This window comes from Rattus rattus, chromosome 1, assembly GCF_011064425.1.
Source record: "Rattus rattus isolate New Zealand chromosome 1, Rrattus_CSIRO_v1, whole genome shotgun sequence".
Lineage (NCBI taxonomy): Eukaryota > Metazoa > Chordata > Mammalia > Rodentia > Muridae > Rattus > Rattus rattus.
In genome coordinates this window covers 194,411,729-194,437,945 of record NC_046154.1, presented here as the reverse complement: position 1 = coordinate 194,437,945, position 26,217 = coordinate 194,411,729, and the positions used below count along the sequence as shown (strand labels likewise).

The following is a 26,217-nucleotide window of genomic DNA, read 5'->3' as shown; positions in this document are numbered from 1 at the left end:
AAGATGGGGGGAGGTGCTGTACACGCATTCACACTCCAGACAGGATTGGGCTTCATAAAGGTGAAGGAGAAAAGGATAGGAATTACACAGTAGTTTAGTAAGAAAGAATAAAGATGTTTAACATTTCAGAAAATGAGTCAGGGAAATAAAAGACACACAGTTGGAAAGAAGGTAAAAGCAACAAATGAAAATTCATGCCAAACACACAACATAGTAAAGTGCTAAAAGAGAAAAAAAGATAGGAGCAATTAATGTGGAGTGGGAAAAGAAATATTAATGGACTCAGAGAGTTCCCGGCAGCCTGACAGCAACCAGTCCCGCACAGTACTGTGGGCCCCACTGTGAGCCCGGCGTTTTAGAATTTTAAGCAGACAGGTGAGGAGTTTGGAGCCTGTGCTCGTGTTGCCTTCTCAATGACTCAGAAAGACAGCGTCAGAGCCCTGTTTTTAAAAGAATGGCTTTAAAATAGTGATTTGAAAAAAATAACTATCTGTAAACTGGTTCAGGCTGGGTGTGGTAGCACCCGCCTGGAATCGTGTGCTTGGGGAGAAGGAATCCTCTGTAGGAAGATCTGCAGTTAGTGAGCTTCAGACCAGTCTGGGCTGCACAGTACGACTTGGTCTCAAAACACCAAGGCCTTGCACACAGGGTGGACGTGAATGCTTGCCTTGTGTGACCTGAAGTTAGAGATGGACCTTATTTCCCGTGGGTGACAGCACAACTATTGTTCGCCATGGTTTTGTGTCATTCAGGACAGAATGGAACAAACCAGCCACAGGGAAGGAACTGTACAGATTGGCTCTATGTGCTGCGTATTTTCTGATAAAGTTGAATTTTCTAATAGACGACAGCATTTTATCCTCTTGGCATACATAGCACTGATACAAGAACTGAGACCATCAACCTTGATGCCTATTGCACAGAAACCTTCAAACACCTTCAGCCAGTATCTAATCAAGGCCTTGCTGAGCAGATGGGTGAGGGACAGAACCCTATTTACAGACTAGCAAGGCAGAAAACTTCAGATCAGTCTCAGAGGTGGGTAAGTTAAAAAAAATTAAGGTACAGTGGATGCTGACCCCTCAAAAGGGCCATGGAGCACATTAGGGTTAGTGCAGGTGCACAGGTCCTGACTCAGAACCTTGAGGTTGCTGTGAAAGGGGAGAGGTGTGAGGAAATCTTGGGAATCTGTGTTTTCAGTGAGCTCTGACGTTTCCCCATGGCACTGGTATGCAACCAGCTAGAAGAAAGCCAATGGCTCAGCACTGGGAAGGATTGGGGAGTACTGGGAAGGACCGGGAATGTCTGGGTCAGCACTGGGAGGTACTGGCAAGCACTCTATTAAGAGTTGTACACTAGGCCAGGAGTTAACTTGGGTTTGGAATGACATTGCATCGTGATGGACTTCAGTCTCTGCACTGTGGAGAGTCATTTCTAAGTGATTCTCCCAGTGGTTTATAAGGCCTTGGGACTTTTATCTTTCATGGGCCTCTGACTTTTATCTTCCATGACTTCCTGAGCCAGCCTCTAATGGAGGAGCAGATACACTATAAAAGTAGTTAACTTCAAGAGAAGGTGGAGCTGTGCGTACACTCCATAGACATTCCTGCTTAGGACTAATAATGCACTCAGCTAGGAATTTGTGCATGTGCATAAACATATTTATGTGTATATATCATCTGGAGACACCAATATTAATAATTAGAAAGTCTGACTACACATTGACTTTTTACTATTTCCAAAAAAAAAGAATCAAGTTCTTTCCAAGTGATGTGAACATTGATCTGAGTTTCAAAAGGATGCCACAGTACCAGTTTTCACTGTGAATCTCCTTCTGTGAAGCTCCTTCTGTGCTCTCAGACTCCTCCTCACCAGAGGATAGAAGTTTCTAGACCCACAGAGTCTAATTTCTTGACTACTAACTTTAGTCATTGCATGTTCGTCCTGGGTATTGGATGTATATTCCAGTACTTAGAAGTGTTTGATCACAGTGTCTAGGACAAAAGAGAGACTCAAGAAAGAGTATTTTGGAACTGAGGAGATGACTCTGTAGGTATGAAAACCGACTTCAGATCTCCAGGGATCTTGGAGAGGCACACCTTCAATAGCAAGGTCTGTTATCCTAGCTCTCCTACTGCAAGATGAAAGACAGAGACAGGAGGATTCATAAAGGCTTAGAGGCTGCCTGGTGCGGTGTGTGCAGGGGTGAAAACAAGAGATATTTTCTTAAATAAGGTAGAAGTCAAGGACTCAGACACAGGTTGTCCTCTGACCTTCTGACCTTTATACAGGTAAGAAGTGACACTCACATGAGACTGTATGTATGTATGTAAACTCCCTCACATCCACACATATACATACAGAATATATATACACACAAACACACAAATATACACACATATATACATACACATGTACATGTACACACATACACATACACACATTTTGAAATTTGAGCAAGTATAGGCAAAGAAAGGAAGGTAAATGACAAAGGCAGAAAAGTTGCTGACTTTAATGAGGATGATGCCATTTTCCATGGTCGGGTACCACTTAATGTGTTTCTGTTAGTAAACGCGTGTATCTCCCAAAGGAAATAGACTGGAGCCCATGGCTCTCCCTGGGCTTCGAGAAGACAGGACAGTTAGCAGACTGACTTCCAGAACTGATTTTGAAAGGACCCACTCACCTTGCTTCAGACAGAGGCTTTCATTGACCAGTCTCCCCTCCTTGTTGCGTTCTAATTTCATCCAGCTATCGAGGTATTTACTGATCTTCCTGACCACTACCTTACGGTTTTGTTTCTTGAGGAAGAGCGAGGTGTTATCCACCTCAAGGAACCCTCCCTGAGCATGGCAGGTCCATCGGGGTGCCTGGGCACAGGGAGTGGCGACCGCTGGTCGGAAAGGGCCCCCTGAGGAGTTGGAGATGCTCAGGCACAATCCAGATTTAACGTGAAGGAACTTCCCATTCTCAGTTGACAGCCACTGTTGGTTGTGGCTGGTGCCATTGCATGAGCTCATAATCACCTTCTGATTTATGGAGAGGCACTGCTGTTTGCGCACGTGGACTATCTGGAAGCCCTCTGGAAGATGAAAGACTTATGAAGTACCTTGTAGGGCCATGAAATAGCAAAACCACCTGCCCACATCTGAGCCAAATTAATAACACCAGGCTTATTTGTATCTTGACCTTTCTAGCACTGCAAGTGAATAGTCTCAGGTTTAGCTCACATGACTTAAAATCCTAAGGCAAAAACAGAGAAGCAAATCCCCCCACCCCCAACCAAATCAACCCAAAGCATCCCCCAAACTCAACCCATCAAGCAAGCAACCAGACAACCAAAAACCCCTTCCCAAACCAACCAATCAACCCACCAACCAAACAAGCAAAGCCAGAAACAGTAGAATATTTTCAGGCTGGCAATGGAAAATGTCAAGATATCACACATAGCACTCCTCTGTGAAACTTTTGAACAATCTAGTAGGAACATATCCCCTATTGGAAAAATGAAAGGAATCTTGGAAAAGAAACAAAGTCATGCAAAGATTATGGCTTTCCATTGGATGAGGAAAGACAAATATAGAGTGGCGTATGCCTTATCAAGGTCAAGTCAATGCACAGCTTGGTCCCCTTGAGCCCTTTAGGTCTCTTCATGTCACAACCCCGTTCCATTATGTAGAAGAGAGATATACCTCCCCTCATCCACAGCTCACAGAGGAAGTAAATATTTGTTTACGAGTTGCATAGTTTGAATAAACACTTTTAAAGATCGGGCACATTTATTAAAAGATAAAACACAAGGGAGTGTCCCATCTTTCCTAGCCTAACTTGTGGCTGGTAGCAAACAAGGAAAGTACCGATTACCAGAGGCTAAGCTCCCACCGCCCCGCAGAGCAGCACTGATTTTATAACAATGTCTTTAGTTTTCCACCGAATAGCAACACATTAGAAAAAAGGTATCAGTACTCCTTAAAGACTAAATGCCCAGTTTTTTAAATATTCACAGTAAAAGAGTAAAATATCCAGGCTCAGAGATCATTTCCAATTAGTTTCTAACCTAAGCAACCTAGGTCCCTTGGAAATATTCAATCCTTCCAAATGACAACTAGAACAAATTTTCTTGTTCCCTTTAGTGGCACTCCTTATGTATATATTTTCCTTAAAGTGAAAGAAAGTAAAACTCTAACTTGATTAGAAGAAGCAGAGTGCTTATACAGACTGTTACATGTAAATAATAAAAGATGTCTGCTCAGAGCTCCTCACTGCGACACCCAACCTTTCAGGAGCTGAGGTGTCCCCGGCACTCGGCAAAGGCTTATTTTCTTCTAGAGAGAAATCTCACAAGTGTGGCCAGAGCTGTCTCCTTTAATCCCCCCAGCCCCCATCTCCCCGGCTGTGGCTGTCTTGCCATGGAGACCTGGGTCCTGTTCTGACTTACTTCAGACACCTCCCCAAAGGCTAGCAGCCTCCTGGGCTAACTTTGAGAGAGGTGTCTCAGGAAACTGAGGCAGACCCACTCACCCAAGCTCCCGAGGATCAAGCAGGTCAGTATCGTCATGTAAAACTCAGCCTCCATTTTCCACTTAACGACGGTTCATGCTTCGCTTTGGGGAAAAAAATTCTCCCAGATAAGAGGCAAAGAGTAGGAAGGAAACGTGCTTCACGGAGAGGGGAAAAGTCAGTGACACACTTCCTCCAATTGAATTGTTTGGGGGAAGTTTTACACCAGTGTCCTTTTGTCTGTTTCCTTAGAAAGGAGGGATAATGATCATCTCTCTTTAAAATGGAGAGCCAGCCTCCAGGAGCCAGAATAAAGCCCACAAAGTCTTCCCTGCCACCCCCTTTGGCACATGATTATGTCTTAACCTCAAGATGGAGAGAGGGAATCATAATGTTAGATAATTGAGTCTTCCTGCATCATGGCTTCTTTTCAGGTGATAGGATTCTGCCCAATCTACGTAAGCCATGCAATTTATGGGCTCCGTGACAAGGGATATAAAGACACAAACACGTACTGTTTGTATAATGAGATGCTGGCGTCTATAAGGAAAACCACGTAATGACGGCACTCAAGATGATTATCTCTCAAGTGATTACAAGATTGCAATTGGAGAGAGTCATCTCCCCCCCAGGAGAAGACTAAAATTAAAGCCATCGTATTACCTACTTCAGCTTATCCACACGCACCATGGCCTTTTCTCAAACGGGGGTAAGAAAAGAATAGGCTTCACTCAATATTTGCTGTTAAGAGTCATTTATTGGGAGTACGAAAGTCAACTTGGCTGCATTGAAAATTCACGTCTGAGCAGAACATCTCATGTTTGCTGAGTGTGGTTATCTTGCCTTCATTGGTCTCTTGAGGAAGAAAACCTTTTAGAAATTTAAGGTCGTGCGTGCATGACGGTGTCCTCAGAAAAACTTTTGGGGATGAAACAGGTTGGAGCGTCCCCAAAGGCACCTGCTTCTTACTGGGAGAGAGAAACCAAGTAGACGCTATATTCAAAAATCCCTTCTTAGTAAAAGAGAGAGGAGTATTTAAAATTATTGATACTTTATAGTTACTATAAATTTGTTTATCCCCTTTTAAAGTAAAACAAGTCACAATGTAGAAATATAGTAGTTAGAGTTGTGAAACAGGAGCTACCTCTATGCCTAATAATAGAATATATATGCGTACATATACCTGTAATGTACATATACATATATATCCAGTGACAATCATTGTGCTCTGTAATTGATCCATAGGAGATACTATAAATACACACTTATTAGAGATAATCAAGACACATCTCCATATAAAATAGTTACTGCCTTTGATTTTTTTTTTTTTTTCAAAAACAAAAAACGTCTTGGTTAAAAATCCATTGTCGGTCACTTGCAACTTTAGCAGCAAGACTCTGGTAACTGAGATAGGTAATAGCACTTAAAACAGGAACAGTTGAACAGCTGACAGTCCAGTCACAAGACAGGCTTTGTGAACGTTAAAGCATCTAACACAGGATAACGATATCTCCCGCAGCTCCTCCAGTCACCATAAGCACAGACTCTGAATATTACACATACAGGTTCTGTGTGAGAGTCGACACAGACCAAACGGAATCCTCCTCAGGCTGCGTGAGGACTGTCACACCTCCATCAGCACAGGCCCTTCGGAGTAACTGGGGGGATGCCTAGACACAGTCCTATACACAAGGGTGGCAATCTTTCAGGTTACCATAGCTTCCACAATCCACGCCGCAGGCTGGCTTTAGAGCCTCCTCGTCCATCGTGGGGAGCTCCTTCTCGGAGCCCTCAGTAGGTAACTTGACGAATCACCCGTGAGAGATTGACGCGCTGATAGATCTTCAGAGTCACTGGACCGTCTCTGGCGAAAGTCTGCTCTCGAACAGGCACAGAGCGTGGTGCACAAATTCATACTGCTCGCTGGTTTGGACCATTCCGCCCCTGCACGGGAGAGATGACAAAGTCACTCAGTTTTGCTGAGACATTATAACACTGTAACCTAAACACGGGGCCGGAACGGGAGTCTCACGCCGAACAGGCAGAAGAGCTGGTCTAACGATTGTTACTCTGAAACTCTTTTTACCATCCTGGCTGGTGAGGTTAACACGTCAAGGCGGCCACATGTGTGCCCCAGTGCTGTGTCACACTAGCATAGGTTAGTGACAGCGACGAGACTGGTGCGGACAGGCCTACCTGCTGACACGCTACTCACTGTACATTTCCTAAGAACGGGCCATGCTAACTTTGTCGATGGCCGTGGTATTCACTTATGCTTCTTAGGTACTTAGCATGCACTCCTACTTCAGTGTTAAGGGAAAGGTGACCGGGAAACTGAACGCCCTGTTAGGCCAGCAGCCACTGCATGCATCTCACGGCTATTACACCGCTTGACGGTGCCATCTTCTCTTCTGCTTCTGTTGGTTCCTGGTGGCTTTGGAGGAAGCAGGAAATGCGGTACCATGTACGTAGCACATCATCTAGTTGTGTGGTAGGTCATGCTATCCAGGTTTTTACATGTATATTATATAATGTTCATACAACAACGAAGCTGTCTAATGATACATTTTTCCAGAACATCTCTCTGTAATTAGCAACACATGACTCTCTCTCTCTCTCCATATATATATATATATATATATATATATATATATACACACACACACACACACACACATACATACACACACAGACACACACACACGCACACATGCATGTATATGCATGTATACACAGTCATACACACACACACACATATACATGTATACACACATATGGATCAATATAATACCAGGCACTCTAGGTGCCTGATTATTTATTTTAGTGTTTTGAGAAAGGGTCCCATATAGTTCAGGCCAGTATTGAACTCACTCTGTGGCAGAGGGTGACCTCCAACCTTGATCCTCCTGCCTCCTGGAAGCGCCTTTACCTATGTACTGTTAGCAGAGCAGGGGTCGAACCTTACGGATGAATACGTGGACTCTGGAGTGGGTCAGACCATCCAGCTCAAATACTCCTTGTGCTCATTTTAAACTGTGGGATTCACACAGGTTCCTTAAAAGCACTTGGTTTCGTTCCCTCTTCTGCTAAAGCGAGGTGATGGCTATGCTCTAGTTAAGAGCATTCGGTCTACCCGGAGCAGCTGGAGGAGTAGTAGCATTTCACTGGAGCTTCATCTGTCCTGCTAAAATGCATTCTCCACTTGGGAATAAGCGTGGTGGAAGTAGGCTGGCTAACAGAGCACAGCCGAGCTGTGTTCCAGCGCTCTTCCTACAAGTCGAAGGCCCACTGTAAAGCGGTTTAAGGTTATTTGGGCACCAACCAGCCTTTGGCATGCTAGGCATCTAAGCACAATGGTGGGCGGGTCCTTCAGCTGGCTGGACCTGGGAATTGCCTCTTGCTTTTCCTCTTTGTCGGAGACACTGCCATCACCAGCTGTCCAGCATCCCTGTGACACAGATCAGTGGAAGATAGCTGCTTTGTGTAGAGACTGACCACTCCATCCTACCTTCATATATACAACACTTTAATCACATTTTCTCCCAGGGTGGTGGTTCTTCCGCTTGACAAAACTGTCAGACACTACTGTAAAGGTTAACCAGCTTTTCATCTCACTGAGTAAGAGTATCATAACAGTAAGGATCTGAACTCTTCTAATCTCTCTGTGACTGTTCACAGAGAGTCCTATTTTAGCTTCAGCCTTTGTTTTATCTGGGGTTTTTTTCCCCTAGTAGTGGTTGGTACTATTCAAAGTAATTTTCAGACCCTGGAAGCACTTCCGACTTAAAGCATGACGTGTCGCTGCCACTGTCACATGACTTCTGGTTAAAGATAACCGAAACCAGCCTTGTCTATAGGCTTCCTCAGCCTGCCACACTACCAAAGCTGCAAGGCTAACATCCTGTGAGCTAGGCAGTGATTCCTCAGGCAGGTTTGACATGGTGCCAAAGCCTTGTATTCTGCAAGGAATAAAGAGGCAACTTTGGTTTCCTGAGGTAGCAACTTCTGTGAAAAAAATATTACAGCAGTCTTTCCAAGGAGAACTGTACATTCTGTTTTCCAAGTACTGACTGGTCAGAACTCGACAACAGAAATGGCAACTAAGGAACCATGCTCTTTTCCTAGTTATGCGATGACGTCTGGGAAAGTATCTTTCTAAAAAAACACAACGCAGGTGTTCAGGAGATGCTAGTCTAGACTGCGAGGCTTGGGAGGTGCAGCCACGGTAAATATTAGGGCAGCTGCAGGGCATGGAAAGGCGCCTCCCTTCCTTTGACATTCCCTCAGAGAATGGAGACTCCTACGTCAAGCTGTGTGCCGTAAGTGGAACCTCTGTGTTCACTGCCTCTCGTGGGCACTGACTGCTCTGCGAACGTCTTCTTGCCATTTACCTCCCCTTGACTGTTCTGTTCCGCGCTTGGCATTAGTATGTCCAGTGGATGGGCCAAAGGAATCACAGTTAAGGTCTTAGTAACCATTTCACTGGAAGTGGCTCACCAGTGTGTGACCATGGCGGGAACAGAGTCACTGTGACCAAGTTCTGTTGACTCTAACAGATTCAGTTAACTAAGTCAAGGTTGCTGTAGTGGCCATCGAAGGTGGGGGAATATTCTTGTGGATCTGAAAGCTTCAGGAAGACCCAGGGAAAGTGTCATTATTTCCCATTTCTTTTGGAGAATAAGAACAAAAGAAGAAGCATCTGAGGGGTCCTCAAGGATCATTCACTGGAATTACTGGCAAAAGCTTGTTTCTCTGGAGGCCGGGCTGTCAGCCAGCTTCTGGAATGCTCCTGGGCAGAGACACCTTTAGAGCAGGCATCTGAAGACATCGAAACGAATCCCTCTAACATTCTCACCCTATTGGCCAACTGGAATAGCCCCCGTGCGTCTCAAGATTCCCCTTGTAGTCACACAATAGTTCTTGAAATGATGAAAACAACCATCAAAGTCCTCATAATCTTTCTTCTCTAGACTAAACATCCTGTGGTTACTCAGCATCTCTGTGAAGCCTGGTTTCCCCATCACTCACCAAGAGTCTCCTACTTCTGTGTGCTATTTTATGAAATAGGACCCTCCTATAGTGCGGTATCTGTCCCCTAAGGGGACAAGATTGCCAGAAAGCATATTCGCTCCCTTAGGTACGTAGAGCAGGTACATCAGGAGGTGAGGTCACAGCGCCTTCCTGCAGGGGCTTGATACCCAGCGAGCAGCTTAGGAACAGTTTGGTTAATTAAAAGTCAGCAGGGTTGCATTTGAATGTGAAAATTGCAGTTTTTCCCCCCTCCATCCTGTATTCAAGCTATTGAAAATTTGAAATTACACACAGGAACTTACATTTGTTCCTGTTAATTTCAATTCGCCAATTCTTCGTCTGAACACAATGTTCTTGTGTACTAAATCACTATTTTTTTTATAACTTCTGAATCACTATTTTCAAACGTTCAATAGATTATTCTTCCATATCTCACTCTTAGGACTTAACCTTCTAGACATTCCACAAGCGTGTCTTACATCTTACCTACGTCATTTATTTAAAAAAAATATATAGAAAAAGACAGGACCAAAATAAGATGGCGTCCTTACAATGAGTAATTTGACAAGACATGCATTGTTTAATCTCATTTAAAATTGTTTCTGGCTAAGTTGTAGGTTTTTAAGGTCTGGCATGTTGTTACATTTCAAACTTGATACAGTGAAAACCACTCAACTTCTATATCAAATAGGCTTTTAACTAGTCCTAGGTCAAATACACAATCTATCAAGTAAATAATTCAGGCCATGGCATTTCTATACTGTGTGAAAATAAATAAACCATGGACTAAAAGAAATGTTTCCCAGGATGCGTTCCTTAGAAGTGGGTTCAGGTTTAAGAACTCATCCCAATCATCTTGGGAAATATTGAATAGATTCTTCACAGAAAACATTGGTATATAGGAGAGTCCATTGACCTTCGTCAGAACTTAAGACCCAGGGTTACCCTTCAGGTTTTACTCTAGTCTAGGGAAAATACATTTTTCATTTGTAAGCTGGTAATGTGAAACAAAACACAGGACGAACCCAGGAAGCCAGTACAGTATACAAGCTGTGCTTGTGGAATAAGGGAATGCAGCTGTACAGGGTGCAGTTTCAGGAGAGTTTCATGATTATACCCCACACAAGCCCAGTTTAACAACAACAATCGGTGCCAGGCACCTATTCAGTCAGACAGGGCCCCATGGATTTGCTGAAACAGCCAGTTCCTAATGCAAACTGGATCCAGAGGGCAAGGGGCAGGGCCCCTCGTATTACGTTGAAAACAGCCATCCTCAAACAAAACCAAGCAAAACCCCAAAGGCATCATCTGACTGCCCTTTGAAGAGCAGGCACTAGAGAATCTCTTACCTCCAGGAGGTCATAGCTTAGCATCAACCAGAGGTTAGGTTTTCAGAGATGTCTACAGTGGTTCCAAGTCTTAGAAAACGAGGCTGCATTGGCTCCCAATGGAGGAAGGAACACAGGGCTGCTGCTTACTGAGTCTATTAGAGAACTGAAGAATTCTCTTTAGCTACAAACTCAGGGTTTACGAAGTACCATAAGGTAAGCTATAATTTGTGTCTACTATTAAGTAGGTATTAATAAAAAAAGAATCGAAGTAGGTAGAGGGGGAGGATCAAGGCCAGCCACAACACAGAGGACAATCTCAAAAGACAAAAAGAAAAGACAAGTAAACGAAAAACGGTGAGAGCTTCTTCCCTCTGCCAGTGGTTGTGTGTTTGCAAAGGTCTGGACAGTCATGGGTCAAGTTCACTACCCATGGGGACCAAAGTATGTTAGGAGGCCAAGAGAAAGCAAGAGCAAACTGGGCACACACTGTTGTCAAGAGAAATCCTGTCTCCATTAATTATTGGGTGACTTATCTTATTACGTCATCTTTTTATCTTATTATATCAGTCTTTTCCTAAGCAAGAATACTGAACACACACCAGCTGGACGTACTTAGCCCTGCTGGGAGGAGCAAGTGGCATTTAAAAGGCTTCGGGTAAGGCCAAGTGCAGCAAATACCACTTCATGAATAGAATCCTTTGGTTAAACAGGGTGAATTAATTCTCTGACAGCCTCAAGGACTAAGAACAGGCTTGCCCAAGGACAAGTTGGTCCAGTCTGGTCAAGTCTGGATGGGAATGATCCAGATGCACTTCTACACATCGAGACAGAGCTATAGGAGAGGCAGCTGCTACAAAAGAAGGCAGTAGGCTGAGAGCCTGGCAGATATCAGGGATAAGTTCTTACTTTTAGACCTACTAGCTGCGTGACTCAATCAATGAATTTTTATTGTTGTCATTTTGATGCCAGAGCCAGAGCCCAGGCTTGGTTCGAACTCCTGTGTCATCCTCCCAAGTGCTGAGGTCACAGGAGGGCATCGTCATACACTTGAGCTCTGAGATCACAGGAGGGCATCGTCATACACTTGAGCTCTGAGTTTGGTGGGCCGCTTATCTCCTCCCTCCACAGCCTTTTCTCACTTATAAAGTAATGTGAATGACACACGTCATCTCATTATGAACATTAAATGGTTGGAGTATATGGCCGTCTAGCCACAGGACAGTCTCAGAAACCCCTGAGTCCCTGGTTCTCAGTTATTAGGGAGGAGGAAGAGGAGGAGCCAGGGGTCAAGAGAACCTGCCAGTGCCACCTGTCACAAGTGTGACTTCGCTTTTGGTGGCTTTTCGACTTGGTGACCTGTGGAAGATTTTGTCTGCCAGAAATTTTCCATTGCTCACACCTACAGAGGATCTGGAAAAGCAAAGCCCTGTTCCGGCAAGTGAACGTGTTACCTGATAAGGTTCCAGGCTTTGCGAGGATTAATGGAGAATTCACAAACGCTTATCACAGTGGCTGCTTCGGTACAAACTGCTGCCCATCTTTGTTCTTTGAGTCGGTACTCACTCAACACTACACCAGGTCCGTTGTTCATCATGGTTGCTTGGGACTGCCGCGGTTCACTCCCAAGCCCTGGTGAGGTTCTGACTATTTCCTCTTGGAAAGCCAGGGTTTGGTACTAGATTATTTGTTTATCCTGTTTATGTGGTAACCTGTGCTCTGGAAACAAAGTAGCCACATTTATGGTAAAGGTGCTACAGGGTCTGCTTTCCTTGTGCTCATAGAGTAGGAGGACTGCTAACCAGACCAGAAAGGATTTGGATATGCTATCCTTCTAGACATGCCCTCACGCACCTCACTGGGTCTGCCCAACCCAGAAATCAGTGTCAGCTCCTTCCTGTGTGGGAAAGCACATAACTGTGTCATCTAGGGGTGGACTCGAGGTAGAAGAGGGGAAAACATAGGACTCCCTTGCCTATGCTTTGCAAGTGAGATGGTATTTTGGACCCCCGCCCCCAAACAAACAAACACAAAAACAAAACAAACAAACAAACAAACAAAAAACCAAGACAAAAACTCTCCAAGCCTCAGAGATACCCAGGGGAGAGCTTTGTGACCTTTTGTCACTACACACACACACACACACACACACACACACACACACACACACACACACACACACACACACACACACACTACAGCCTTTCCTGCTGCACCGCCCAGTCAGTATCCGGTCTAATCAGTAGACAGAGGGAATTCTGCAGGGGTGACTCACTTCTGGGCTAACAATGGAACTCTCAATCCTTTGCTTTTTATTACTTTCAAATCTGGAATTCTTTTGGTAAAGTTTGGTACAGTAAATTTAGAACAAAAGGCGTAGAAGAAAACGAGCCTCCTGGGTAAAGCCCCGAGGGCTTTGGCGTGAGTCAAGAGAGGCTGAGCCGGTGAGACACCAGCTGTGGGGTGTGCCAGTCACTGCACCAAAAATCTTTCCAGATCCTTAGCAGATGTCAGGTCAAGAAAGGAGAATTCGGATGGGTGTGGTGGCGGTGCAAGTCTGTAATCCCAGCACAAGGGAGGAGGGGGCAGGGCAGGACGATCGGGAACTCGAGGCCAGACTGGGCCTCATGAGACCCTGTTTCAAAACAAAACAAAACAAAACAAAACAAAACAAAACAAAACAAAAAGTCTGGTGTGGTGGCTCGAGCCTTTAATCCCCACACTGGGGACGAAGAGGCAGGTGGATCTCTGTAGGGTCAAGGCCAGCTTGGTCTACACAGGAGGTTCCAGGAAAGACAGGGCTACGTGGTAGAGAGGCCCTGTCCTGAAAGCAAAACAGAACAAAAGTAAAACAAAAGCAAGGGAGACTTAACACATAAGCATCCCTGACTTCAAGCAGATCTCTTGCGGTGTTGTGGTGGGTTTTGATGTGCACACACACATGCACACACACAGAAGCCAGAGAACAACCTCAAATGCCATTCTTCAGACACTATCCACACTCCTCTTCTTCTTTTTAAAACAGGGCCTCCCACTGGCCTGCACTCTCAAAGTAGGCTGGGCCGGAGGATCAGTGAGCCTCAGAAATCTACAGGTCTCTGACTTTCTAGTACTGGGATTGCAAAGTCACGCCATCACACGCAGCTTTTTCTAAACATAGGTTCTGATCACTGAACTCCGGTCCTCATGTTTATAGAACAACAAAATCATATCATATCAAATCAAATCAAAAGAAAAAGATGCTTTGCCAACTGAGCCTCGCCCCTCAGACCAGGTTTTTTAAATATAGATACTTTCTCTGAAATAGTATGCTACAGGCCTGAAGAATTTGTTGGGAATAAAAGCCAGGGCAGATAAGTACTAATTCAACCACAGCGCTAATATTTTTTATATGGGTCTCACATGTACCAGATTGGATTTGAACTCTCTATGTAGCTGAAAATGACCCTGAACTTCTGATCTCCTTGAGTCTACCACCTAAGTGCTGGGATCATAAACATGAACGACTGTTCCTGGTTTATACAGTGCTGAGAATTGAACTGGGGACTTGACACATGTTGGGCAAGCTCTCTCCCAGTTAATCTGTACTCCCAGAACTAGCTCAAGCACTGCTTTCTAGATTCACTTTTCTCCCTGAAAGTTACTCCCACCACTGAGAAACCAGACTGAAGTCCAGTTATCTCTTAGCTGGAATGAAAAAACAGGTTGCCTGGCAGTCTTTGGAAGACGCCATTGTGAAACCTGTCTTACAAAGAGGGCCTCTTATTAGGCACTCAGAACCCAGAATGTCAGGAAAACACACACCAACTTTCAGTACTTCGTCTCTAGATGTCCTGGGATTTAGTAACCCCAAGTTCAGAATTCTTGATTTCCCCCCAGTGAGGTCTTTGAAAGTCACTTACTGGGTGTAGCATCGTGGTTTGCTGGGAATATAGAAATGCAATAGGTGTCAGGCTACGCTTGACAACATTACACTAAGGAGTAGAAACTTTAGACCTGAAATTACTTTAGTTAGATTTTGGAGACAGGGCCTACTTGAGGACATACACTGGAACAGGACATTGATGGAGTGCACATTTCTTCTCTAAGAGGGGCGATAAAGACATTTCAACAATGCCATGCTGTACGTGGGAAGCACTTTCTATTTTGCCTGGGAAGCTACGAGTGGAGCCATTGGATGTCATTCCACCCGAAGGCCCCCAAGGCAAGGGCACACTGAGCCAGCTACAGACTTCCGCAACTCTCAAAAACCCAGCATCAGACATTGCTTCCTGTTCCGGCTGAGGGGATCAAGGAATGTGTTAGGAAGCCTTGGATCCAGAAGTTCTATTGTAAGTTCCATTTCCCAGATTCCGTTTTCAAATTCTGCCAGTTTTCAGAGGTTAGGGGTGGGGAGTTGGGGAGGGGCCCATATGACAGGGAAAATGTCTGCAATCAATCCGCAGTAGCACACAGTCCTTCTGTCCTGCTGCCTGTCTTCAGACCCTCACAGGTTGCTTCTCAGCCATTCTCCTGTAATGTTTGTGAGGCATGATCTCTGTGTTCTTGGGAGTTTTTAATCTATAGACCATCGTTACTTATGGTAATCAGTGTGTGTGCATGATGTGTGTGTGTGTGTGTGTGCATGATGTGTGTGCATGATGTATGTGTGTATATATGTGTCGATCTTTGCCTTTATCTCATCAGATTGTTTACCTCTGCATATGCAAGCCTTGGTGCACCATTAGCTTCCTAGCACTCTCCTGTCTGCAACCCCCACCTCACTATAGGACAGTGGCTCTCAGCCTTCCTAATGCTGCAGCCCCTTAATACAGTTCCTCACGTTGTGGTGACTTCCAACCATGAATTTATTTCCATTGCTACTTCACAACTGTCATTCTGATACTGCTGTGACTCATAATGTAAATGCCTGGTATGAAGATGGTCTCAGGTGACCCCTGTGAAAGGATCATTTGATCCCCAGAGGGGTCATGACCCACAGGCTGGAAACAATCATGGTAGGAGAACTTAGATTACAGATGCCTTCTACTGTAATTTCAGCGGGGGATTCAAACTCAGGTCCCAGTTCTATGATGAATGCCTTGCTCATGGAGCTGTCTTCCCAGTACCCACCATCACGTTTTTAAAGGGACATGTGCATATATTACATTCAGTGTTTAAATGATTTTCTGCCACGACCTCCCATGGCACAGTTGGGGTACCTATGGCGTCCGTTGCAGAGAGAGATGCACGGTGAAGGGCTCCTGATCAATACAGCTCCATAGCAACTGAGTTCTCAATTAACAGTATCTACGCTGAGAAGACTAAGCAAAGCATAAATGAGCTCTTCCATTAACACAAACTGATTATACTCCGTTCACTTTAATACTGATGTTATGGGTCCTTTCTTCCAGATAATTAAAATTTTAAATTGCCAATCTATGCATGTAGAGCAATCTCAATAGGCAAACGTGGCCGACCCAACATCTCTTTCCATACCGGCCAGGCCGACAGAGAGCTCCCCATACTTATTAGCTGTGATGTTAGTGACATGTCATGCAAAGCAGTGGTTCTCAACCTGTGGGTCTCAGCCCCATTGGCCAACCTCCGTCTCCAAACACATTTACATCGCAATTCATAACAGTAGCAAAAGGACAGTCGGGGAAGCAGCAATGAAAAGAATTTTATGGTTGGGGTTCACCATAGCGTAAGGAACTGCATTAAGGGACTGCAGCCTAGGTACCGATCTAAACTGAACTCATCAGAAATGGGCATTTTTTCCTGGCTTCTCTGGAATCTCAGGATCAATGTGAAGAACTGAGTATGAGAATATACAACTTTGTGCTTAACTTACTGAAGTCTCCCAGATCTAACTCCAAACCTAAAGTTTGAGTAAAATTAGAAATTTAGTTTAGAGAGTGTTAAAAAGACATCAAGTATGTCTGCTAGTATAGGCCTATGTTGCCAGCTACTTGAGTGGCTGACGCAGGAGGATCTCAAATTGAGGGTTTGTCTTGGCCACAGAGTGAGTTCAAAGCTATCCTGTGCAACTCCGTAGGACTGGGCTTCAAAATAAAAAGCAAGAAGTGACGATCTGGGGATATGATTTATGAGACTCTATATTCAGTCACCAGTGCTAACACACCTGCATGCGTGTGCACGCACACACACACATGCACACACACACACACACACATGCATGGGGGGGAGAGGGGAGAGAGGGAGAGAGGAGAGAGGAGAGAGGGAGGGGAGAGGAGAGGGGAGAGGGAGAGGGGAGAGGGGGAGGGGAGAGAGGGAGAGGGGAGAGGGGAGAGGGGGAGAGGGGAGAGGGGAGAGAGGGACAGGAGAGAGGGACGGGAGAGAGGAGAGGGAGAGAGGGAGAGGAGAGGGAGAGGGGGAGAGGGAGAGAGGAGAGAGAGGGAGAGAGGAGAGAGATTTAATACATGATATGACCTGGGAAATGAGGTTTATCCTTTTGATCTTGGATTCTGCTTTAAGAATGAATCCTTTGATTACTATTTCTCAGGCCAAGTATTTTCCTAGTGGTAGCAGGCAAATGTTACGGGTATTATTACCACATCATTGCTCTCCATGGAACCAAGACCCCAGTAAAGCAACAGGTAAGACGGATCTTAGAACACATGCGACCACACCCCAGTCACTGCACCTCAGTGCAAGGGCATCTCAAGTTCATGTGACTTCCCAACAGTATCAGGACACCAGCTGAACATGGTACACGTGTCACGGTCTTTCAAAGGCATGCGGGTGTCATGTCAAGTCATAGGATGAAATCTAACTTACAGACGTAAGATTCAGGACTGCTAGGTGGAGGCCTATGAAGTAGGGCACTGCTGTGATGGGGTTTTCATACCAGAAGGGGTTGGACAACATGCTTTGCTCCAAGTTCATGTGAATAGGCTGAGAGGCCTGGAGAATAGTGCTCAGAGAGTCTGCGGCAGAGGTAGGGTCTGCTTCGAGCACCTTGCATGTGGTCTTGAGATGCCTGACTGTTCCTGCTGCATGGTTGGCTGCATACTCTCCCACCAGACCGTCCTCAGCCCCAGTTACCACAGTATCCTCCTTATCTCTTGATAAAAGCCTAGAACCTTGGGGAGAGCAGCTGATCCATCAATGTTCTTCTACATAAAACACTCGTGGGTGCCTTGCACTGGATCTGAACTACTTATAAAAGAAAAGATACCCTATTTTAGTTGCAGATATGCTCAAAAGTATTATTAAAACTGGAACCACAGACTTACCACCAGAGCTGTGGTGTCTATTTATAGAAGTTGCCAGAAAGCCAATAATAACAGAGCCTTGCCAAAGTCCACTGGCAAGCCGTGCCGATGTTTTGAACAACTGGAAACACCCATTCAGCCTAACACACTCGGTCCTAAGTCAGAACACACGAGTCAATTGCTAACAGGTAGATTTGAGATTTGAGTACAGGTGACCTACGCTTGCCTGACTTTGTAAGAACCACCACGTGCTGTAATATATCCCCCCCCCCGTCCCCAGGACTTTTGATTCTGCCCAGTGTTCAGACTCACGGCTCACCAGCTGTGAGGTAAATCCCATATCCAAGCCACTGTCTTGTTTTTTTACCTCAGCTTCTCTAAGGAAGCAGCTGTGAGACATGAGTAGACTATTTGCTCTTTTTAGACAAAGATGGAGTTTCACTCTATAGCCTGTGACAGCATCAAACTCCCTTTGTAGTTCAGCCTGGCCTTAAACTCACTGTCGTCCTCTTGCTGCGGTATCCCAAGAGCTGGTGTGAGCCCCATTGCTCAGTGTGAGGGGATTGGAAGATGCACTGTGCACAGGTTTGCAGCACCAGTGGGCAGAGGCCACTGCTAAGAAGCTGGGTCTCGTGGTGTAAGCCTGGAACCCCAGGAATTTCAAGGCCTGACTGGGCTACCCACCATGAGTTCATGGTCAGTTTGGGCAATGAAAGTAAACTGTGGTCTCAGCAATAAAAAATCAACGGGATATAGCTCAGTGGTAGAATGCTTTCCTAGAAAACCTGAGTCCTTGGGTTCTAATCTCCAGTAAAATGTAGTAAGCAGGCATGCATGCAGGCACACATGTATGTACATATGCACGTATGCATGCAGGCACACTTGCAAGCATGCATTGTAAGAGTTCAAGAAAGGCTTGTGGATTCTCTCTTATATAATCAATATTTAATAATCCAAGGACTACCTTCCCTTTTCCCCAGGTCATGGTCCCTGTTCAAATGATAAAATTATCAAGTTCTTTCCCCACCGCCAAACTTTTGAAGAATAGCTTGAATATCTTATACTCCTTTCTTTCCTACTCTGGTGTTCTTCAAGGGGGTTTCGTGTGGTTAAATCAGTGTGGGTGAATGTGTCAACATGAAATGGGTGTCTGCTGAGGAACTCTTCAGACCTTTATAGCTTCTTTTCCAGAATTGTTTCAGAATCCTTTTTTCCTCCCTCTCTTCTTCCTCTATCTCTTTCTTTCTCTCTCCTTTTGCTGTCTCTGTCTTTCTTCCTCCCTTCCTTTGTCTTTTCGAGATGAGGTTTTTCCTTTGGAGTACGGGCTCCTCAGATTCAGAGGGCAGGTGAGGGTGACTCTGAACTCCAGCCACCCCTGACTCTCCCTTCCGTGTGCTGGGATCACAGGCAGATGCCACTATGCCTGGCCTAATGGATTTTTTTGTCTTGGAAAAAAGAAAGAAAGAAAGAAAAGGGAAAAGAAAGAAAGGAAAGGAGAGAGGAAGAGAAGAGCTGAAGGAATGTGCTTCTGCCACCCACGGAGCGTCCAAGTTTATTTTGTGAGTAAGATGAGTCATTTGAAGACCAGGGTGGCGATATCTTAATGAGATAAATTTCTGTCTGTTCAACACACTCTGGAATGTCTGAGAGGTCCTGAGTAGAAGGCTACGATGCCAGGGAGATCACGAAGGAAGGACAGAGGCTGAAGACATACTAGAGAAAGAAGCAGTGTCAGAGAACAGAGATGATGTTTGTACTCTAAAGAGACTTTCTTTTGTTTTCTTTTGTCCCCCCTTCCTCTGTCCCTCTCTTTCTATCTCCCTCCCTCTCTTCCTTTCTTTGTCTTTCTCCCCTCTCCTTTTTTGGAGAAATGATCTCACTGAAAAAAATCCAGGCTAACCTCAAACTGGGAATCCTCCTGCCTCAGCTTCTGAACTGTTGGGTGTGTGCCAACAGGCCTGGCTTAGCTTTCGTTTTTAGAGGCCCGAGTCCAAGTCCAAGGTAAGGCCATTAGCAGCAGTCAGCTAGCAAGTGGAATCCGAAAGGTAAGGCCTACCAGGGAAACACTGAACCCATTAAAGCGGAGATGGGAGATGGGGAAGAGGCAAGATGAGCTGAAAGGGGAGAGGGATTTCTGTTGTGCTTTTTACAGCCTCCAGAGGGAGGAGGACAGGAGGGAGAGACACACAAAGGGAGACAGTCTGAGAGTGTATATGCAAGTGAGCAGCTCCAAGACTGCACTTCCGCTCAGGGATCTCATGAAATCAGTTAAATATATTTGACATGCATATCGGCAGTGATTCAAATCCAAGGACACACTTTGGGTCAGCAGGGGATTTGGATATGTTTTGAAGAGTCTAGCCCCGTGGGAAGACCTTGGTGCTGACTGGAGGCCAAGGCCAAACTTTCTGGCCTTTGCTTTAGGAAGGAAGGAGCAGATAGAGGAGGCATTTGATAGGATTAAAAAATGTATTGTGATTCCTTTTAGAACTGGAGAACAATTCAGGGGGGGATGTGTCTGGGAAATGGAGACTAAAGTGAGTGGGGTGGGGGTGGGGGGAGGGTAGGCTCAACAGTAACAGGAGCAAAAACAAGGAGAAGGCCTAGCAGGCCTGGTGTCTTCTCAGTAGCTGTTTGAAATGGTGCCCAGCGGGAGTTGTTGGGCATCACGTTAGCTGAGAGTTTCCCTCTGTGCACTTCAGTCAGTGTTCACGGAATTCTGGAACCAGAGCAGGAAAGTAGCACTTGGCTTTCTGTGACTATGGTCTATGGGGTCTGAGAGCAACAGGGACTTGGGGTCTGTGAGGGTTTGTATATGATTGGGCCAGGGTGTGGCCCTGTTGGAGTAGGTGTGTCACTGTGGGCGTGGACTTTAAGACCCTTATCCTAGCTGCCTGGAAGACAGTGTTCTGCTAGCAGCCTTCAGGTGAAGATGTAGAACTCTCAGCTCTGCCTGCACCATGCCTGCCTGGATGCTGCCATGCTGATAATGGACTGAACCTCTGAACCTGTAAGTCAGCCCCAATTAAATGTTGTCATTATAAGAGTTGCCTTAGTCATGGTGTCTGTTCACAGCAGTAAACCCTAACTAAGACAGTGTCCTATACTGGGACTCACTTATAGATGTATGAACTAGTAGAGATTAAAGTCAACATGGTGAGAGTTCTGGGCTTACCAGGCACTTCCTTAACCTTTGAGTTAGGACAGAAGAGGTAAAAATAGGCCTCCAAATCTGAAGAGAACCAATCAGATCCTCTTAAAAAATTTTTTTAAATTACATTTATTATTCTGCGTATGGGTATCTGTTGGGGAGCACACTAAGGCACACGTGTAGAGATCAGAGGACAACATGTATGAAGGAGCAGGTTCTCTTATTCCACCACGTGGGTCCCGGGGATTGAACTCAGGTTCTTGGGTTTGCTCCTGAGTACCTTAACCCACTGAGAGAGTTCACAGGCCCTAGATCTCTTTCAATGTCTATGGATTGTACTGGGTGTCAGCAAAAGGTCTTTCAAGTCTAAGATGACAATCAGAATTAAAGAGTAGGGATACTGCAATTGCTTTTAGCGTGTACAAAAAGAAAATAATTTTATAGGTAGTGGCATTTGGAATATGCAAATGAGGAAACAGAGAGGGTGAGGTCAGAGGGTGTGGCTCCAACCCACTTAATGCAGCTTGCAAGCCGGTGAGTGCGACTAGGATTCTGTCATCTACAAGAGCACAGCAAGTAGACTCACTACCTATAGTGATAACCGCTGCTCTTAAACTCAATGAAATGATTATCCTGTGCTGGGGCGTCACACAACGCGAACTACACACTGTTATTGATTCCATTCTCTGGATCAGAAAGGTAGAAAATGAAGAAGCCAAGTAAGCCACTTAAGACCACACAACTGGAAGCCATGAAAGAGAAGACGCAGACTCAGTGTCAGAGCCCACGGTCTGGAGTGCCTCAGTGGGCAGGCTCTACTAAACCAAGGCAGAAAGGGAGGGAGATAGTAAAGTAAAGCAGATAACCAAGTGACAGTCACTGGAACTTCTGTGGGCCACTCAGTATCCCAAGGGCCATGTATGGGGCACTGACACACACACGCGCACACACATACAAACATACATACACATAGACACACAGACACACACACACATGCAAACATACACACAGACATGCAAACACACACAGACACACAAACACACACAGATACACATACACACAAACACACACACACACACAGGCACACACAAGCTATTGTATTTCCAGGATAACTCCTTTGTTTCCAGTATTGAAATTCCAGAACATAACTTAGTAGGTGCTCAAAATATTTCCTGGACAACTTGGACAACTCTCTTTCCTTCTTTCCTTCCTTCTTCCTTCCTTCCTTCTCCCTCCATCCTTCCCTCCTCTCCTCCCTCCCTCCCTCCCTCCCTCCCTCCTTCCTTCTTTCTTTTCTTTTCTCTTTTCTTTTCTTTTCTTTTCTCTTTTCTTTTCTTTTCTTTCTCTGTGTGTTAATTTTTAGATAGGGTCTTGGTATGCGGTTCCGGTTGCTCTTGTACTCCCTAATTTAGTCCAGGCTAGCCCATTCTCAGCAATCTTCTTGCCTCAGCCTCCAAAGTACTGGGATTATAATTGTGACTCCTAATGCCTGAGTATCGAAAATATCTCTAATGGAGACTACACAGGTTTACCTTCAGGGAGCACTCGGTCATGGGCTGAAGTCCAAGGGACTCAGCTCCCACCCCTTCTTTGTTCTATCATTTCCTAGCGTTTTCTTCTGACTCATGACATCTTGCTTATGCCTTTGCTTCTTTTTCTCTCTCTCACCTCTCAGAGGGAGGGCAAGAAGCTTCGTTCATCATTGTAAGGCTGCATTTGCACGTTGAACATCTGGAACAACCCTAGATATCTTATTACTAAGCATTAGCTGTTTGGACGAAAGGAGAGAGTCCTGTATTTCTTTGAGGTGGAGCACTGCTGTGTCTATTGGAGGCTTGATGCTCACCCTCCATGCTCACCCTCCATGCTCACCCTCCGTTCATGCCATTTTTAAGAGGAGTCTATTTCTCTTCTCTATCACTGCCCTGACTCTCCATTCACCAGTCAGGCTTGGCTGTGGAACAAGATGTTTCTTCCCCGTTTTGTTTTCAAGCTTAGCATTGATCATCCCAAGGGTAATCATCCCACTGAGACACATTGAAAACAAAGTGGTGGGATGTGGGAAAAAATTGGAATTCTTGAAGAAAACTGTATATTGCTGACTTGGGAATTACAAGCAAGATTATGTGGGATCCAGTAATACTCCAAAGAATTGAAAAATGGAGTCTAAAATAAATATGTATATACTCATGTGTGTAGCATCGTTGCTCATAATAGACAAAATCTGGAACCAATTCACAATGCATGCTCTTTAGTTCAGAGACCTAGGACCATAGAGCTGTCATGTTTGTGGGGTGATCTTGATTAGATGACGTTGGGGTGGACAGCTCTGCTTAGACACACAGTCTCTATGACACCATTCCCTGTCCACGTACCTGTCTACACGAAGCTGGCAGACGATACTTAGTGCATCTACGACTCCTTCTTCTTTCAACTGTTGACAGCCAATGGATGTAGCGATGAAACACCCAGTTCTCCCAATCCCTGCACTGAATGGGAAAGAAAAGGAACGAGAGGATAAGGAAAAACAGTGAAATAAGCTTCACTCTTTAAAATGCATACTTTTAGCTTTGAAATGATGAAGACTAATAACAATGATAAGACTGATATGATCAAAGTAGCCTATTGAGTAGTAAGCTAGCCTTGCTGGGCAAAAAGTAGATATTTTTCATTTGATTATAAATAGTAGGACAAATGTGGTGGAAGGAGGTGAGGGGTTGGGAGGATGGAGAGCAGCTATTATAATTTTTCTAGAAAGTTCTGGAAAGAATAAGGCAAGGAATGGGCTATTGAAAGGAAAGAAAATATTTAGACACATTGCAATTGTGATGAACAGTGGAGGGGAAAATGCCAGAGAGACCTAGGCCTAAAGGCAAAAATAAAAGGTGTTGGCATAGGAGTGAGAAGGAATTCTGGGAAGAGAGCTGGCTGGGAGGTGCAGTTAGACGCTGAAGTCTACTGAGTAACTGAAGATTCATTTCTATTTAGGAGAGAAGATGGAACTATAGGAACAGATTTTCAGGTCATTGACATGGAAATGGTAACTGAACAGAAGTGTTGTGTGTCTTGGAGAACTTAACGCGTTTACCTGCCTTAGAGAGGAAATCTATGGTAAGTGTACAGAATCAACTTAACCCCCCCCCCACTGATCACTGTCTTTATGTAAATTTCTCTCAACTCTGTACCTAAAGTCCCCAAATTTCACCTAGGTGGAACTTGTGATGGTATTATATTTCACATGCTCAATATATTTAAATATACGCATCTATATATCCTTCCCTCAATGGCCTGACCCATCAGCTACAAGGCTTTCTAGCCTAGGAACCTTGACGCCATCTTCAACACCTGCACTTCTTTCACCCCAACATCCCGCCTGTCATTTTTTCCCTATTTTCTAGCTCGATCGAGCCTCGGGGCTGACGCTTCCCTTTGTGTAGAATATTCGCGTCCTCAGTGTGTTTCCATTTCGTGATCATTGGGGGCATCATGACGCTCTGCAGCTCTCAGGACTTTTCTTGGATTGGTTCATGGTACAGCTTCTAGGTTCGCTGTTCCAAACTAAAGATATCATTTACTTATTCTTTACTCAGACACGGTTGCTGGCTCCCGTTGGTCAAGCACAACTCTTTCCTATTCATCTTGTTACTTGTGACCTACAAAACCTTAACATAACAACCATTAAACTTTGCATCTTTTGTTGTTTTTTTTCTTCCTACCACATGTGCTACTGTCCTTATTCAGTGAATCATAGCTATTTCACATATTTAGTATGTTTTTCTTCAGATGAACGTGATAAAAATTTTTATAAGGAATGGGTCCATTTAATCAAAGTGTCCATGAAGACATTTTGTCCATAAAGAGTATTCAGTTCTCTGAAGAAATAAGATTTGGGCTGTGTCCTAGGAAGGGCGGGTCCTTTGTCTACCATGAATGAGAACATAGATCCCAGGTGAAACAATAATCTGGGGAAAGAATTGATGCAAACAGAATGTGTGACTTGTGACACGCAATAGATTAGCTGCAGTGGCGAAGAAGATTCTTTAAATAGAAAAGCAGGAAACAAGACCAGGGAGGGGAACTAAGATCATACCTGTGGGGCTAAGGAGTATGAACCACACCCTGTATACTTTTAAGAACATTTAAAAGAATTCACGGGAACTTCCCAGAAAGAATCTCAGGTATGCATTCCAACTTGCTCATTCATGTCAAGGAATTCAGTCATCCCTGTAGTATATCCACAGAGTCAAGGCTAAGCCCTACTGCTTCAGGTGATGTGACTCCATCCACCAGTTTTGAAGGACTGTCCGTCATACAAACATTTTCAGGAAAATCACCTCAGAGAAGCACATAGGCTAGGCCAGAGTGGCCCGAGGGAGAAGGGTACGTGTGTGCAATTAGTCAAGTACTTCTGAACTACATGGATGAGGTCATAGGGCCTGGACTAGGGTGGATGGACAGGAAGCGTGATTACGGGAGAAGCTTTGAAGGGAAAGCCATTCTGCTAACTGATTAGATACTGCGAGTGGAGTTGAAAGAAAGGCCAAAGATAACTGTCAACATTGGATGCAGAGTGGAGGGGACAAAGGAGCCTCATTCTTAGGTTCAGTAATCAGAGGGGCCTTGATTTTATAGGGGAAGTGCCTCTTTCAGCCTAGATATCCTCACTGCTTAATGACTTTGGGTGGGTGTTAGGTCCAGCCCTAAGCTATGCCCAACCGGTTGTTTCCTCTTTAGCGCCAAGGTTTTAGGATAAAGTCTAATGCTAGAAAGTAGGCTTATAAAATTTTTTAAATTAAGACTTTTGATTAATCCACAACGCTTCAATATAGAAAGAGAGCAAGATAAATCTAAAATGACACATTTTATCAAGTCCTTTCTTAGGATACTTAGAGAGTTAAGCATCAACATCAATTATTTTAGAAAAATGTGGGATACTCGGCCCATCCTGGAAATGCATGCACCTTACCTGCGTTGGTCACGTGAAAAGGAA

The 26,217-nt window shown here is 44.7% G+C and overlaps 2 protein-coding genes across 4 annotated transcripts in view; both read right to left on the bottom strand.

Annotated features, from left to right (window-relative positions):
* Positions 1-4,826, bottom strand: part of Ptprb (protein tyrosine phosphatase receptor type B) — a 101,696-nt gene extending 96,870 nt beyond the window's left edge. The window contains exons 1-2 of the mRNA XM_032912622.1: positions 4,522-4,826; positions 2,687-3,082 (exon numbers count right to left, since the gene is read on the bottom strand). Of these exons, the coding sequence (XP_032768513.1) occupies positions 2,687-3,082; positions 4,522-4,576 (451 nt within the window). The 5' untranslated portion in view covers positions 4,577-4,826. The remainder of the gene's footprint in view (positions 1-2,686; positions 3,083-4,521) is intronic.
* A 411-nt stretch (positions 4,827-5,237) lies between these two features.
* Ptprr (protein tyrosine phosphatase receptor type R) overlaps positions 5,238-26,217 on the bottom strand; it is a 249,354-nt gene continuing 228,374 nt past the window's right edge. For all 3 annotated transcript variants that reach the window (XM_032912575.1, XM_032912583.1, XM_032912590.1), the window contains 2 exons: positions 23,603-23,716; positions 5,238-6,444 (listed from right to left, as the gene is read on the bottom strand). In XM_032912575.1, coding sequence (XP_032768466.1) covers positions 6,351-6,444; positions 23,603-23,716 — 208 coding nt within the window. In that variant the 3' untranslated portion in view covers positions 5,238-6,350. The remainder of the gene's footprint in view (positions 6,445-23,602; positions 23,717-26,217) is intronic.